Source organism: Ictalurus punctatus, chromosome 27 (genome assembly GCF_001660625.3).
Source record: "Ictalurus punctatus breed USDA103 chromosome 27, Coco_2.0, whole genome shotgun sequence".
Classification (NCBI taxonomy): domain Eukaryota; kingdom Metazoa; phylum Chordata; class Actinopteri; order Siluriformes; family Ictaluridae; genus Ictalurus; species Ictalurus punctatus.
In genome coordinates, this window is record NC_030442.2 from 2,253,978 (window position 1) to 2,268,511 (window position 14,534).

Genomic DNA, 14,534 nt, shown 5'->3' on the forward strand with positions numbered 1-14,534 from the left:
TCCATACAATGCTTTCATTAGCTTGTTCTGGGTCACTGTGGTGAATCTGTTGGATTGGCCCTAGGCTTGGGCTGGTACGACTGTCTCCAGCGTATACAGCCCTGAATTAAAGGCTTACATTTTATGGCCTGCCGTTAACCTGGAGGTCACACTCGTCTCAAATACCTAGCCTCGGCCAGCTAATCCTGTCACCTGTGCTGCTGGGTTTGTCCGAGCAGGACCTCTGTTCAAACGTGTATAATGCCACTGATTAAAGTCCTTTCTCATTTCAGCCCGAAGTGTTTGTCCACTATCAAGAGCCTGTATCGCTTCATTCTTAAATAGCATTACATCATTAGAATAATATTTGCTGAAAGCACTAGCAACGATAACACGTAATGCATCATGCATTTTATTAATGGAGTATCAGGTGTGAATTGTTGACACATAAAAACACTTGTGAACATTTCGGGGAAATCTTGTATACGGAACTTTTTAAAAGTGGCTCTGTTTAACTTGTGGATAGTTGAATATGCGGTATGCTTCATAGCGTGAGATATATACAGTATATCATTGTCGTTGGTTTGTTTAAGCGATAAATGAGTGATATTCAGCCGTACACTCGGCCGGTTTATTAGGAACACCCGTATACTCGGGCAATTATCCAGTCAGCCAACCATGTGGCAACAGTACAGTGCATGACATCACAGAGATAGAGGTCGAGCACATCGGTTAATGTTCACAGCAAACATCAGAATGAGGGGGGAATATCAGTGGTATCAGTGACTTTGACTCTGGCGATGTTGTTGGTGGCAGAGTATTTCAGAAACTGCTGATCATCTGGGATTTTCACCCACGCAGAATGGTGCGAAAAACAACAACAATAAAAAACATCCAGCGAGCGGCAGCTCCGCAGGTGGAAGTGCCTTGTTGATTAGAGATGGCAGTGGAGAACGGTCAGATCTGACAGGAAGTCTATAGTAGCTTAAATAGGTGAGCGGAAAAGAATCTCAGAGCCTTAATCTGTGACGTGAGCGACAACAGCAGAAGACCCACATCAGGTTCGCACTCCTGTCAACCAAGAACAGGAAATCTCAGGCTCACTCACCAAAAGTACAGTACAGGTGATTACAATATAAATCTTAACATAAATCTCAAGCTTAACATGTATCTAAAATCTTAAGGGTTGTCAGTAGCAATGTTCATTCCTCTGGGAGGCAACAGTACCACAAGGGACTTTTGTGTATTATTGTATGATTTAAATATTCCTATACTGTATATCTTTATAGGGAAAAGTTATATCATTTTTTTTTATTATTGCTGGGATAAATGACTCCTTCTTGCACAAGAGAGACCTGTAGGTTTAACTAAATGTTAAAGCACACATTTCTGCTCTCAAACGCTCCTTTTATGAAGTTTTCCTTTACGCTCTGTCGACTTAAGTTGCAGTGGTACAGCAGCCTTAAATTTAAGTTTGGAAAAAATTTTTAATGGTTTTCTTTCTCGCTGCCTTTCACATACACATATACACACACACACACACACACACACACACACACACACACACACACACACACACACACACACACACACACACACAGGGCTGGTTGGTGGGAAACGCTGGCAGTGCGGTAATGTGTTGCCTTGATCAGAATGCTGTGGTTATGTGGAAAAGCTGTCATTAAGCAGCGGAGAGATATATATCAGACGAGTTAGTGCATGCGTATACGTAATGAGAACAGGGCTACTTTGGGCATCAGGCCAAGGACAACCACTTCGTTACCCACCGGAGTACACCCCAAAACCCATATACAGTGGCTCCACACACACACACACACACACACGCACACACACACACACACACACACACGCTCATTTCCACTATAATGAACCATCAGTGGTGATTCTGTAGATTATTTGATGTAATAAGCCACACAAAGGAGTCTTTCTCCCGTGGAAAGTTTAAGTCTGCCGAAATGCCAACAGTGCCCCGAGCACGTACTCCACATCTGAACACACGCTGCTATTCAGGACTGCCTGGTGACGTCAGAATAAACGACTGGCTAATGACGCAAAGGCCAAACGCAGTGCATGCGAAGTTGAAACAGAGAAACACAGCCCATGCGCTCGTGTGCGTTATTTACACGTTTTTAAACGATACACTGTGAGCAGCCTTTGATACATCAACCAATATATTCTCCTTGTACCTGTTTACTCAGGTGTTTAAAGGCTTACCGTGTATATGTAGCACACTGAATGTGTCCTTGTCATCAAATCCAGGTCTAAACCCCTAATGAGTGACTGAAAAGGAGAGCGTGTCAAGGAGAGACTCCCTTACAATATTAAGATGAACCCTAAAAAGCCAGGCTTACGGTGTATGACGAGAGAAATCCTGTTCCCTCCATGCGACGGTGGAAATGATGTCACTATTCACGTCAGTTTGAAAAAGTTAGCAAGCGGTTAGCTCAGTTTTGCTAAAATGTATATAAGAAAAGTGGACATGGACATGCAGGACACTGTTTCCGCTGTTCAGTTACAGCTGCTTTCATTACCTTGGAGTTTATCTTTTTTCCTCTCAGTGATTTAAATGCAGGATACGCTGATGATAGCAACGACTTGAACTGAATGTTTCTGACATCGGATCGTCACACTGCTCACGCCACACGACGCCCGATTTAAAAAAAAAAAGATTATCAAAAATTTTACGTAACTTCCTTTACCCTCTCGTGTTTTGTAATTCATACCTAATTTCACCAAGAGTGAAAAAATCAAAATTTTTACCAAAAAACATACAATGTGCCCAGCTTAAGAGATTCCGAATGCTCAAAAAAGGAAAACTTTCAGTAGGAAGAGTATGAGTATAAAGTCCAAGATTACCCGTGCGACTCTGCCCAAACAGAGTAAAGATCACAGTGATATGACACAGAACTGTGTTAGAGGTCTATGAGAGAACCCTAGGGGAAGAAAAAAACAACAACGACTGACATTTACAGAATGGCGCAGCAGGTAGTTTTAGTGTCTTAGAGCTCCAGGGTCAAGGGTTCGATCTTAAGGTGTGGTTACTGTCTGTTTGGAGTTTCCAGAATCAGGATCAAGTGGTTACTGAAGATGAATGAATGAAAGATAATGAAAGTAATGATGGGGGTGTACTCTTGTAGAAAAATTATCAATACAAACCAAAATTGCGTATGGTGGCTTAGTGGTTAGCATGTTCGCCTCACACCTCCAGGGTCGGGGGTTTGATTCCCACCGTGGCCCTGTGTGTGTGGAGTTTGCATGTTCTCCCCGTACTGCGGGGGTTTCCTCCCCCAGTCCAAAGACATGCATGGTAGGCTGATTGGCGTTTCCAAAGTGTCCGTAGTGTATGAATGGGTGTGTGAGTGTGTATGCGATTGTGCCCAGTTATGGATTGGCACCCTGTCCAGGGTGTACCCTGCCTTGTGCCCGATGCTCCCTGGGATAGGCTCTAGGTTTCCTTTGTCTTTTTTAGGCAAGCAAAAGTATAGGAACAGATACATTTTGAAGTAAATAACACTTAATATGTGGTTGTGTATCATTTGCTTGCAATAATTGCATCAAGCCTGCGACTCATTGACATCACCAAATTGTTGTTTCTTCTTTTGAGTTGCTTTCCCAGGTTTTAACGGAGCCTCTTTCAGTTGTTGCTCAGTACACCAGTGAACTCTTTCTTCTTCAGGACATTCCAAATTGTCGTATCATTTATGCCCAATGTTTGTGAAATCCCTCCGATTGAATCTCCCTCTTTTGTCAGCTTCAAAATGGCTTGCTTTTCTCCCAAAGACATCTCTCTGATCTTCATGTCGGCTTATCAATTTTTAAAACAAAAAACAAATGCAGTCTTCACAGCTGAACCTGAAGGTTAAAACCAATAGCAGATCTATAGTTCAGAGCTATTTACTGTTTAAATAATCAATCTAACATGACACACCTGGACAGCAAGACCGGTCAGTCACACGTTCCAATATTTTTGCCGACTACAAATTGGGTGGTCTGCTACAAAATGTGCTACATTTTGTGTCGTTTCACACGTCTACATGTAAACACCAGGGAATAAAAGCCGGAATTCGAAACTCTTGTCTCATATTCGTCTGTTGATCTCGAACCCAAATGTCTTGGGGAAGAAAAAAAAAATTAAAAGAACTGTACATCCAGTCCAAAGCAGGAGTAAAAAGTCAGGATGTTCAGCCAGCGAAAACACATACAGCCGACAGTGCAACAAAAAGATACTACAGAGTATCCGACATATGGTCTACATACATATGTTATAGAGTTTGTTTAACACTATAATACATTACATTGTTATGCAGCTCAAAAGTTAAAAAGTCATTCGGAGAGAAACTTTTCCTTCATTCACACATTTTCCCCCCTCTCTCGTTCTCTCTCGGAGGCCTGGTAAGCCTCAGTGCTAAGCTGCTCTGCGTCTGGCTCTCAGCCAGTTAAAAATAGACAGCTACAGATGAGACACAGGCGCTACACACCTACTGTTTTGGAGACGAGCTTAGTTTGGTTTTATACACAAGAGCTCTTATTTGATGTCCCATAACCTCACAGCTATAAAAACTCAGACGAGGCAAGCCCAGTTTAGCCCGAACCATGAAAAGAACCTTTGAGAAACGTTTCTGTCCCTCAGAAAATGAAACCTTTGACCCTTTAGCTTTCGGTCTATAAAAAGTACAGGACCCTAAGGCGTGAAAAACCTGAATTGATAGTTGCTTTTAGCCTGGGCAAAACCGAAGCTTGGATTTATTTTGAGACATGCAGCATTAATTTGAAAAAGGAAGAACTTAGCCACACACCACCATAGCGCTAGTCACTAAACATTTATCCACAAAACAAAGCAGCTAGGTAACCCTGGGGGAAAATCTTGCATGAGACTAGCTATCTGTCGAATAAGTATGGGCGTTATTTTTATATATATATATATATATATATATATATATATATATATATATATATATATATATATATATATAGAGAGAGAGAGAGAGAGAGAGAGAGAGAGAGAGAGAGAGAGAGAGAAGCAGCTGCACTCAATGTTGAAATATTAATTCATTTTCGTCCTTAGGGATCGTTGCAGCCTTAGTAAACAATTAGCAACGTGCTGGTCAGTTTGGGACTCGATGTACGACGTCCCATAATATTGATATATAATTAAATAATGTGAAGTTAGTCAGCTTGGCACATAGCATTTTCTTGACTATTTAAAAGCATTAAAAACAAGTACTGTAGAATAACACAATAAGATGTCAGTGAGAATCAGAACTGATATGATGTGCAAACTATTGATGACTCGTTTCGCAAACAAGTCGACTCTTCGAGTGAAGTGACCGCGGAGAGCCAACTCATGACTCGTGTGATCCGGGTTCAGGCAGTACCCTTACTCACTTATTCATTCATTCATATTCAGTAAACGCTTCAATGCTTCCATGGAAAGCTCTTTTCAACAATTTTCTTAATGAAGGCTGTAGTTGGTGAGCTGAGTCAAATGGTCTGACTCATTGGAACAACCCGTGAATTCCCATAACAACTGGTGAGTCGAGATTGAGTGAGATACATTCCGAGAACTTTATCTTTGCCTTATACATAAATTCAGGCTGATGGTTTTTCTCTCTCTCTCTCTATCACTATAGGAGCAAGAACCCCACCTAGTGGAACTGAATGTGAAGCTTCTACTAGGATCAACCTTCAGATGTATTCATTATTCAAGTCGTCTTCGAACGGTGGATTGTGATACCTTCACCCCTGCCCTGTGGAGGTTGTTGGTGAGGTCACGGACTTTTGTTTTTGGGTTTTTCTTCACAGATCTCACGAAGTTTGTCATCAGCTGTTGTTGTTTTCCTTGGCTGACCCAGTCAGTGTTTGGTGCTCAGTACACCAGTGGTTTCTTTCTTTTTCAGGACATTCCAAACTGTTGTATTGACTATGCCCAATGTTTGTCCAATGCCTCTGATAGATTCTCCCTCTTTTCTCAGCTTCAAAATGGCTTGCTTTCCTCCCATAGACAGCTCTCTGATCTAAATGTTGGCTTATCCTTTTTAACAACAAATGCAGCCATGACAGGTGAAACTGAAGGCTTTTAAAACCAAGAGTAGATGTTTAGCTATTTATTGTTTGAACAATTAATCTAACAGGACACCCCTGGGTAACAAGAAACACCCGTCAGTCACGTGTTTATGTTTTTGCTCACCTACAAATTGGGTGGTCTGATACAAAATGTGCAACGTTTTATGTCGTTGAACACATCCAGTTAAAACAGGAATTACACAAACACCTAACAGACACTAACTGATGCACTGACTTCAACAGCTGTGTATTAGCTCTGTGTCAGGATGCCGGGGACCCTGAGGCTGTGAGGAGGCACCTGCTTCACCACCCACTAGTCACCTAAACCTGACCACTTTACAAAAAAGCTTTACGCTGTTCACATACATTTTTCTTGGAAGGTTAGATGACTGTAGCCAGTCACAGCTGCTCAGCTAAAAAAAAAAAAAAAAAAAAAAAAGGTTCAAACCTCTGAAAATGAAAATAAAAATAAGTGTAAACAAGCACTGAAGTAAGCGAGTACAGCGGGTACCTTAAGAGCTATTCCGAGGAATACTAAAACACACTTGGAAACATGCCAGATTTCTTTTTCTGGTGCCCACCGAACACTCAATACTCGCGTTTTTCTTTTCCACACATCCAGATCAAATATTTAAATACAGCCCTTTCATCCATTTAGTTGGAAATTCAGTTATTTGGAACACAGTTACATTTTGCTCCACTGAGGAACAATTTGCTTGTGTTTTTACATAAAACATTATTAAAGAATAGGTAATAAATAAATAAATAAATAAATAAAACACATTAAATGCCTACTCATAATTAAAACAACTTCAACAACAACAAAACAGATTCTCTCAATGAGCAAATTTAGAAACTCCCCCTTTGTGGGACTCCATGGATCTGACTTGTTTGTCCAGCACTTCCCACAGACGCTCGATCGGATTGAGATCTGGGGAAAATGGAGGCCAAGTCAACCTTAAACTCTTTGTTCATGTTCCTCAAACCATTCCTGAACAATTTCTACAGTGTGGCTGGGCGCATTATCCTGCTGAAAGATGCCAATGACATTAGGGAACACCGTTGCCATGAAGGGGTGTGCTTGGTTTTCAACGATGTTTAGGTGGGTGGTACGTGTCAAAGTAATATCCACATGAATTCCAGGACTCAAGGTTTCCGAGCAGAACACTGCCATCTCTTCACACACACGCACCTGGTCATCCACATGATGTAAAAGAAAACATGATTAATCAGACCAGGCCACCTTCTTCCATTGCTTTTTTCTTCTAAACATATTGTCTTTAAATCTTGTTCAATTGGATTCAAGTCAGGTGATTGACTGGGACAATCTAACGCCTTGATTTTTTTCTCTGAAACCAATTGAGAGTTTCCTTTGCTGTATGCTTTGGATCGTTGTCCAGCTGGAAGCTCCACCCACGTTTCATCTTCATCATCCTGGTGGATGGTAGCGGATTCTTCTCAAGAATCTCCCGGTAAAGGGCTCCACTCATCCTTCCTTCAGTTACATGAAGTCTGCCAGTACCATGTGATGAAAAACAGCCCCACACCATGATGCTTCACCTCCAAACTTCATTGTTGGTGTAGTGTTTTTAGGGTGATGTGCTGTGCCATTTCTTCTCCAAACATGGTGTGTAGTATAACAGCCAAAAAGTTCAATGTTGCTCTCGTGTGATCAGACTACTCTTCCAGTATCTCATAGGCTTGTCCAAGTGATTGTAGCAAACTTTAAACGAGCTTCGACATGCCTTTTCTTTAGTAATGGAGTCTTGTGCGTGAGCGTGAGCACCTGCTGCCTCCAAGTGTTTCTGGAGCTCTTTCCGAGTGGTCCTTGGCTCTTGCGCTCCTTTTCTGACTATTCTTCTGACTCCCTGGTCAGAGATCTTGCAAGGAGCATCTGTGCGTGGCCGGTTGATGACAGAGTGATGTTGCTTCCACTTATGGACAATGACCCTGATGGTGCTTACTGGAGGATTCAGAAGTTTTGAAATGCGTCTGTATCCGATTCCATCGATATGATTCACGACAATAAGGTTGTGAAGGTCTTGGGAGAGCTCTTCGCTTTTACCCATCATTAGATGTTTCTTGTGTGACAGCTTGGTAACGAAAGCCTTTTTATAGACCATCAATTTACTAACCCAGCTGATATTAATTCACGCAGATAGGGGGTATAATTACTTACGGATTTCAGCTGGTTCCTTGCCTTACCTTGCCTTGGAGAACTGCTTTTTCTTAGCGTGTTCAATACTTTTTTCCCGTGTCATTCCTCTTTATTACACATAATTTTATTTACGTACTTTAACGTTGTGAATTCTTTATATTTGCAGATTTCGTGAGTTAATACTGATGTCTGGTGAAAATTTCATATGAATAACTTCATTGGAAATATATTTACTGAAAAAAAATTGATGACACATCCAATACTTATTTCCCCTGCTGTAGATAGATAGAAAGAAGTAGGTGGTTTTGGATTAAAACCAGGAGTGGTGAGGCAGCAATGCTGATGATATCAAACTGTGCTTCGAAGCAGAAGTGATTAGTTCACAAAATGGCCGCCCCGATTACATTCAGCTTCACTGTAGTTTCATGGTTACTGTATATGTGAGGAAAAAAACATGACCATGTTGTAGTAAAATACAGCATTTTATTGAGCTGGAGCCCAAAATTGATTCTTTTTTAATGACGGAAAGTAATGTTTTATTCCTCTTATACCACAGCAATTTGCCAAAATCTATTAATTCAAGAGACACATCAAACTTTTTTTTTCTTGATAGTTATATTTAATGTTACCACTTGTTATCGCTTTGAAACAACTTCATTCTTTTATATATTAGAAAAATACACATTAACCAGCATAACGTTTACATGAACAAATTGTGCGATTACGTTAATTAACCGTTATCTTCGAGCTTCACAAAGAGTTCGTACTTCAGTACACTGATTTCATTAACAGAAGCCTCATTATCCAAAGCGCTCTGTATTTCTGGTAACAGAAATAGCTCTCTGGATGCCTCTCTCTTCTCATTCCTCTTCCTCTGTACATCGCTTTCTCTCTCTCTCTCTCTCTCTCTCTCTCTTCCTGAGATGAGTGGAGAGCTTCTGTGCATCCGAACTCTAACAGCTCACAGGCCTCTCACCTAGACACAGCGGATAACAGTGAGATGGTGAAGCAGGAGTTTAAGTAATGACTGTGTTTGAGACACGACCATGCAGAACCCTTACCTTCTCTATGCCTTCAGGAGAACATCTTTTTTAGTCTGGAGAAAAATCCACCCTCCTCCTTCTCCGGCTGCTCCTCGTCATTCTTCGGGTCCTCCCTGGATTCCTTCGCTGCATGCTGGGAGCTTGCTACACACACACACACACGTTTGTCCATTTCAGAGCCTTTTTCTGTCCCACACATTCAGCATACAGTAATTCTAACGAACTGGTTACAGCTTAAGGCTGCGATTTGAGCAAACGGAACATTGTGTGCATTCCATGTTTTGCAAAACCACTCCTTTGTCCTGTCTGTAAAGGAATCTTATTAGCGCGCGCGTGCGTGCGTGTGTGTGCGCGCGCTTGCTGTACCTGATGCTGATCGGGTCACTCCATTCACGGATCCCTCTACGTCAGTCTCCTCTTCGGCGTAGCTCAGGATCAGATCCCGCTGCCTCCGGCTCAACTTCCTTCCAGGGGAAACCCAGGAAGAAGAAGAAAAAAAAAGAAGAAAATTTTCGTTTTCAAGCATTCAGGAGTAAACTAAAGAAAACTAATATACTTTCAATCTTTTAGGATGTCACATGTTTAGGTTGGATGTGATGTGAATTTGATTGTGAATGTGTGTGTGTGCACGAGTGTAGAAATGTCTTACTTGGGCACTTTGACCTTGATGTGGACGTAGTGGTCTCCGTAGCCGTACCCATTCACACGGGCGATTCCTTTACCACCCAGACGAATCTTCTGGTCCGTCTGAATCCCTGGAGGAATCTGGAGGAGGAAAAAAAAAAACAACATTCGTGTGATGTGTAATGCAGCAATAAATGGAAAAAAACAACAACTCTCCACTGCATTTTGAGAATCGCAGCCCCTGTAACCCTCACCTGCTCAGATCAACTGTAATTCACATTGGATAAAAAGTAAATGTACAATACAACAACAGCAACAAATATATACATTTACCTGTACTAGACTCTTAACTGGCTATTTAACTCAATACTACCCTCTAGTGGCTATACTCATCACTGCATCTAGACAGATACAGGAAGTAGAACACTACATCCAGATGTACCATCGTACAGTTTCTGAGTGTATACATACGTATGCCTGTTGTGGAAAAGGACCCGAATTTCAAAGGAATATTTTGTCTAACGGTGCAAATTTCACTCATCAACACAACAAGATTAGAATAAGGCGTGTGCTGAGCGTGAACATGTCTCACCGCAATGTCGACCGTCCCGTAGAGGCCCTGAGCTCGAGCCGTTCCACCGAGAATGGCCTGAGCCACGGAGATCATTACGTCAGAGTGGATGTCAGGCCCATCACGCCGAAACGTCGGACTCCTCTGGACCTGAGACACAAATCCCAACACGCAAAGCTCTAATATTAAACACAACGTATGCTGGTGCTCAAAAAAAAACCCAAAGGAACGTAAACACAAACTATACCCCGGTGTAATATAGATTATTACGGTAAGTGACTGAGGAACGCTGAAGGTAAACTCACTCTGAACGTGATGTAAACCTGCTTATTTCCTGTGGACATCCTCACCGTCTGGCCGTCCTCCACTCCTAAAAAATAAAAAAACCCACACATATACACGCAGTTAAATTTACACGACTGTTTATTTCACGTTCAGAAGAAATCTTTATAGCTGCTGGAACGTAAGCAATAACAGGACCTGGCTTTCCACAACATCAGACTCGCGACTATAAAGTGATCGAAACTCAAATCAAATCAAATCTGTATAACGGAGTGCAGGTAAAATAAACGACTCGTTAGGAGAGTAAACAGACCTGCAGGTACAGGCACCATGAGGCTCTTTTTCTGTTTGGTGTGGCCTGTTCCTCTGCACATCACACAGGGCGTGATGATGATTGAGCCCCGCCCACCACAGCGCCGACACGTGGAGCGCATCATAAACGGGCCCGTGTTTACCGACTCCTACACACACACAGTAATATGGCATGATAAGAATAATACGTATATTCTGACTCTGAAGTCTCCGTGGAGACGGTTGCTACGGTGCTCTCACCATGCCGGTGCCGTTGCAGTAGTGACACTGTGTGACTTTGGTGCCCGGCTCGTGACCTTTACCATGGCAACGTGGACAGTCATCCTCGATGTTCACTGTGATCTCCTTGTTCACTCCTTTGGCTGCCTGGGTGAACGTCAGCTCCATGACGTACTACACACACACACACACACACACACACACACACACATCATCTATAGAATTACATAACTTATACACCTAAACAATAGCTTTAAAAAGAAAAAAAAGTCATCATATAATAACTGTCCGAAGAAATATCTGGCGTCGGAGCTGACCTCGAGCGGCTGTTCGAAAATGGAGCTGAAGTCTCCGAACCCTTGCGCTCCGGTAAATTCCCCAAAGATCTTCCTGAACAGCTCCTCTGGGTCCACGGTGGTGCTGCTCCGCCAGTACTGCTGCCCCGCTCCGCTTGCGCTCGGCCCCGCCGAACCGTACGTATCATACTGCTTTCGTTTTACTTCATCGCTCAGAACCTGCTCACACACACACACACACACACGATAAAACAGCACGTGTTAATTCACTTAATAACCAAACATAAGTTTAAAAAAAATGCACTAATATACGTGTCTTTTCCTTGAACCTGACCTCGTATGCTTCCGCTAGCTTGGAGAACTTCTCTTTAGCCTGCGGGTCATCTTGGTTTGTATCGGGATGGTATTTCTTCGCCAGCTGCAGGACAACAAACGTCGTTATCGCATCACTGGAGCTACAGGATTTGCGCAACAAAGTGAATATGGTAAAGGTTCGGAGTTTTGTGTTGCCTACATTCACCGCACAAAGCTCACACTCTCTGAAGTCTGGCCCGTGGCTTCTCACGCCATCGACCGTAAATAAAGCACTACTTTTATAGATTAGTTAGGCATATTTGCTTTAGATCATATCAACGACCGTACTGTTTTGAGAATCACAAACTTCAGTATGTTGAGAAGAAAAGACAAGCCGTCACAGAGCTGTCCTCCCGTTTTGTAACTCGAACAACGTGTCGAAAATGACATCATTTCGAACTCCGATTTAGTAGCAGAAGTGAAAGTAACTGTTACCAAGAGCAAATGCTTCTTTCGCAACCTCGTGTCCTTTCCCCTTCAGTTAACTGGCTTTTCGACCAGGCCGAGTGTAGTTTTGACGTGGCTCCCGAGGCGTCAAAAAAAATCTAACGTCGGCCAGATGATATCGACCTGCCTGAATTTGTTCAGCAATGTTGTGTTGCTTTAAATCCAAGCAGAAGCGAATGGTGGATAATTTCTATCGTGTTTTCTAGAGCGAGGGGGGAAAAGAAAAAGAAAAAAAAACCCACCCCCGTTTCAAACGCTGAAATGCACTGCTGACCTGATAGTACGCTTTCTTTATCTCTTTCTGCGTAGCGGTGCGTGGGATTCCCAGCACACTGTACAAATCCTGCTCCTCGTGACACACCGAGCTGCTATGGAAGGCGTGCGAGCTGAACAAACAGAGCCGATTAAACCCTGTAACACACACATGCACATCAAGAATATCAACAGAATCTGGCGGTCAAAACAAACAAACAACAAAAAAAACATTACTACTATATACAGTGGATTGCAGAAGTATGCACCCTTTGAACTTTTCCACGTTTCGCAGAACGGAAATTGATGTAATTGGGATGTTAGGTCATGAATCTAGACAAAAGCCAAGAACTTGAACGTTTTTATAAATTGGACGTCGACCGGTTTTGCCGATTAATCTGCACTGATAACTGATCGCTGCTTGCGTCCGTTGCAGAAGCGACTGAGAAAGGTCCGCTGTCATTGCACAGTATGAGAGTGGCCTCTAGAGGCGAAATAAAAACTTGTTGTCCATCTTTGACCAATTTTGTTGCGTTATTTGAAGTGGGTTTTTTTTTTTTAAATTCATTTTAGATTTTTATTTGGAGCGGTACACTTTGGTTCAATTTAAATGTACATGTTTTATTTACTTAAATGTGTATTAATAGTTTATATATATTAATATTTCTACATTTATTTCATTAAAAAAGTACTTCTCTTTACATGTTAAATATACTGTTTAAAATCAAATGGAAAAATTTTAAGTTAAGTCCACATCACTTTCAGGTTATAACAGGACAACATGCAGAAAAGTTCAAGGGGGTGAAAACGTATGCACGGCACTGTATAATAATAATACCCTATCTGCAAGACCATAATCAGTAAAATAATCTTCACAAAGCAACTGAAGATCATTTATACATTGTGGATTGAGTGCTTCTTAATTGTTCATTAAAGTGAATTTAAACACTTATTTATAAACCTCAATAAAGTAACCATGACAAGCCTTGAATTTGCAATCGCAGAAGCCCCTTGCATCATCCCTGCTTTCCAGACTCAAGAGAAAACCTTTTAAGAAACTATTCCTTAATATAATAACATTTTCTTTCGAAAACTGAAACGTCATGACATCAGAAACATACAACAAAAAAGAAAACACGACTAATTTCTGACTGCTCTAAGTTAATACCGTCTGCATCCCAAATTGCTCCGATTTCAAAATCGAGTGCACTAGGATAGGGCGCGAAACGCCATTACGCCCTACACCACGAAGTGCACCTATGTAGTAAGTGTTAATCGGTTCGGTATTCAGCCTGCACATAACGTCTTACCTGCACACCCCCTCAATGTCACGTTGTTTTCTTCTCTCCTTCGACTCGTATCCAGTCCAGAAATATAATAGCGACACGACGTGAAAGTCGAACCGGAGACATTTTCATATCTACAGGAACTGAAGGGTGTCCAAGTCGTGTTGAGCCGGGGTAAAGCTTTAGACACGCAGCGCACAAAACGACTGGTTGTGGAAGCGGCCATGTTTTTTTTTACCTTGCCGGCTTGCCACTGCGCATGCGCCAGAAGAGTTTGTTTTTTGAGTTCTATCGCCACAAGATGGCGGTGCCCGCGCGCGTGCTGAAGTCGAACTTGTTAAAAATTAGGGATGAGGTCAAAAATGTTGTCACCTAACTTAAATATACACGTTATAGGTATTTTAAGAACAAAATAACGTGTAATTATTATTTTAAAAATGTTTAAAACACATAAAATACAACGATGGGAAAGACAGCCAATCAGGGGCTTATTACAATGACTTTTTCTATTAAACAGACCGTTCATTACTGTATATAGTGTACTATTTTGGTAGTTTTAGCATTTTATACATATTCCTGCAAACAGAGTGGCCATGGGCCCTGAAATTATGACATATTTACTATATA

The 14,534-nt window shown here is 41.8% G+C and overlaps 1 protein-coding gene and 1 long non-coding RNA gene across 2 annotated transcripts; one reads left to right on the forward strand and one right to left on the reverse strand.

Moving 5' to 3' along the window:
- The first annotated feature begins 443 nt into the window (after positions 1-443).
- Positions 444-6,841, forward strand: LOC128629266 (uncharacterized). The gene is made up of 2 exons (XR_008393591.1): positions 444-1,103; positions 5,631-6,841. It is a non-coding gene; the product is annotated as an uncharacterized LOC128629266 (long non-coding RNA).
- A 1,976-nt stretch (positions 6,842-8,817) lies between these two features.
- On the reverse strand, positions 8,818-14,147 carry dnaja3b (DnaJ heat shock protein family (Hsp40) member A3b). The gene is made up of 12 exons (XM_017458937.2): positions 13,932-14,147; positions 12,644-12,780; positions 11,903-11,986; positions 11,590-11,787; positions 11,294-11,446; positions 11,055-11,202; positions 10,765-10,829; positions 10,481-10,609; positions 9,914-10,029; positions 9,631-9,728; positions 9,283-9,408; positions 8,818-9,197 (listed from the first exon to the last, which is right to left on the reverse strand). The coding sequence occupies exons 1-11, from the start codon at positions 14,131-14,133 to the stop codon at positions 9,296-9,298; spliced, it is 1,443 nt and encodes a 480-aa protein (XP_017314426.1). The 5' UTR covers positions 14,134-14,147; the 3' UTR covers positions 8,818-9,197; positions 9,283-9,295.
- Positions 14,148-14,534: the final 387 nt, after the last annotated feature.

What these genes read in the sequence shown, in the direction of transcription:
- dnaja3b (XM_017458937.2), bottom strand. Translation starts at nt 14,133, where the DNA reads ATGGCCGCTTCCACAACCAGTCGTTTTGTGCGCTGCGTGTCTAAAGCT. An exon ending in ATCAAGGTCAAAGTGCCCAA is followed by an intron (nt 9,729 to 9,913) that starts GTAAGACATTTC and finishes TTCCCCTGGAAG; the next exon opens with GAAGTTGAGCCGGAGGCAGC. An exon ending in AGTGACCCGATCAGCATCAG is followed by an intron (nt 9,409 to 9,630) that starts GTACAGCAAGCG and finishes GTGTGTGTGTAG; the next exon opens with CAAGCTCCCAGCATGCAGCG.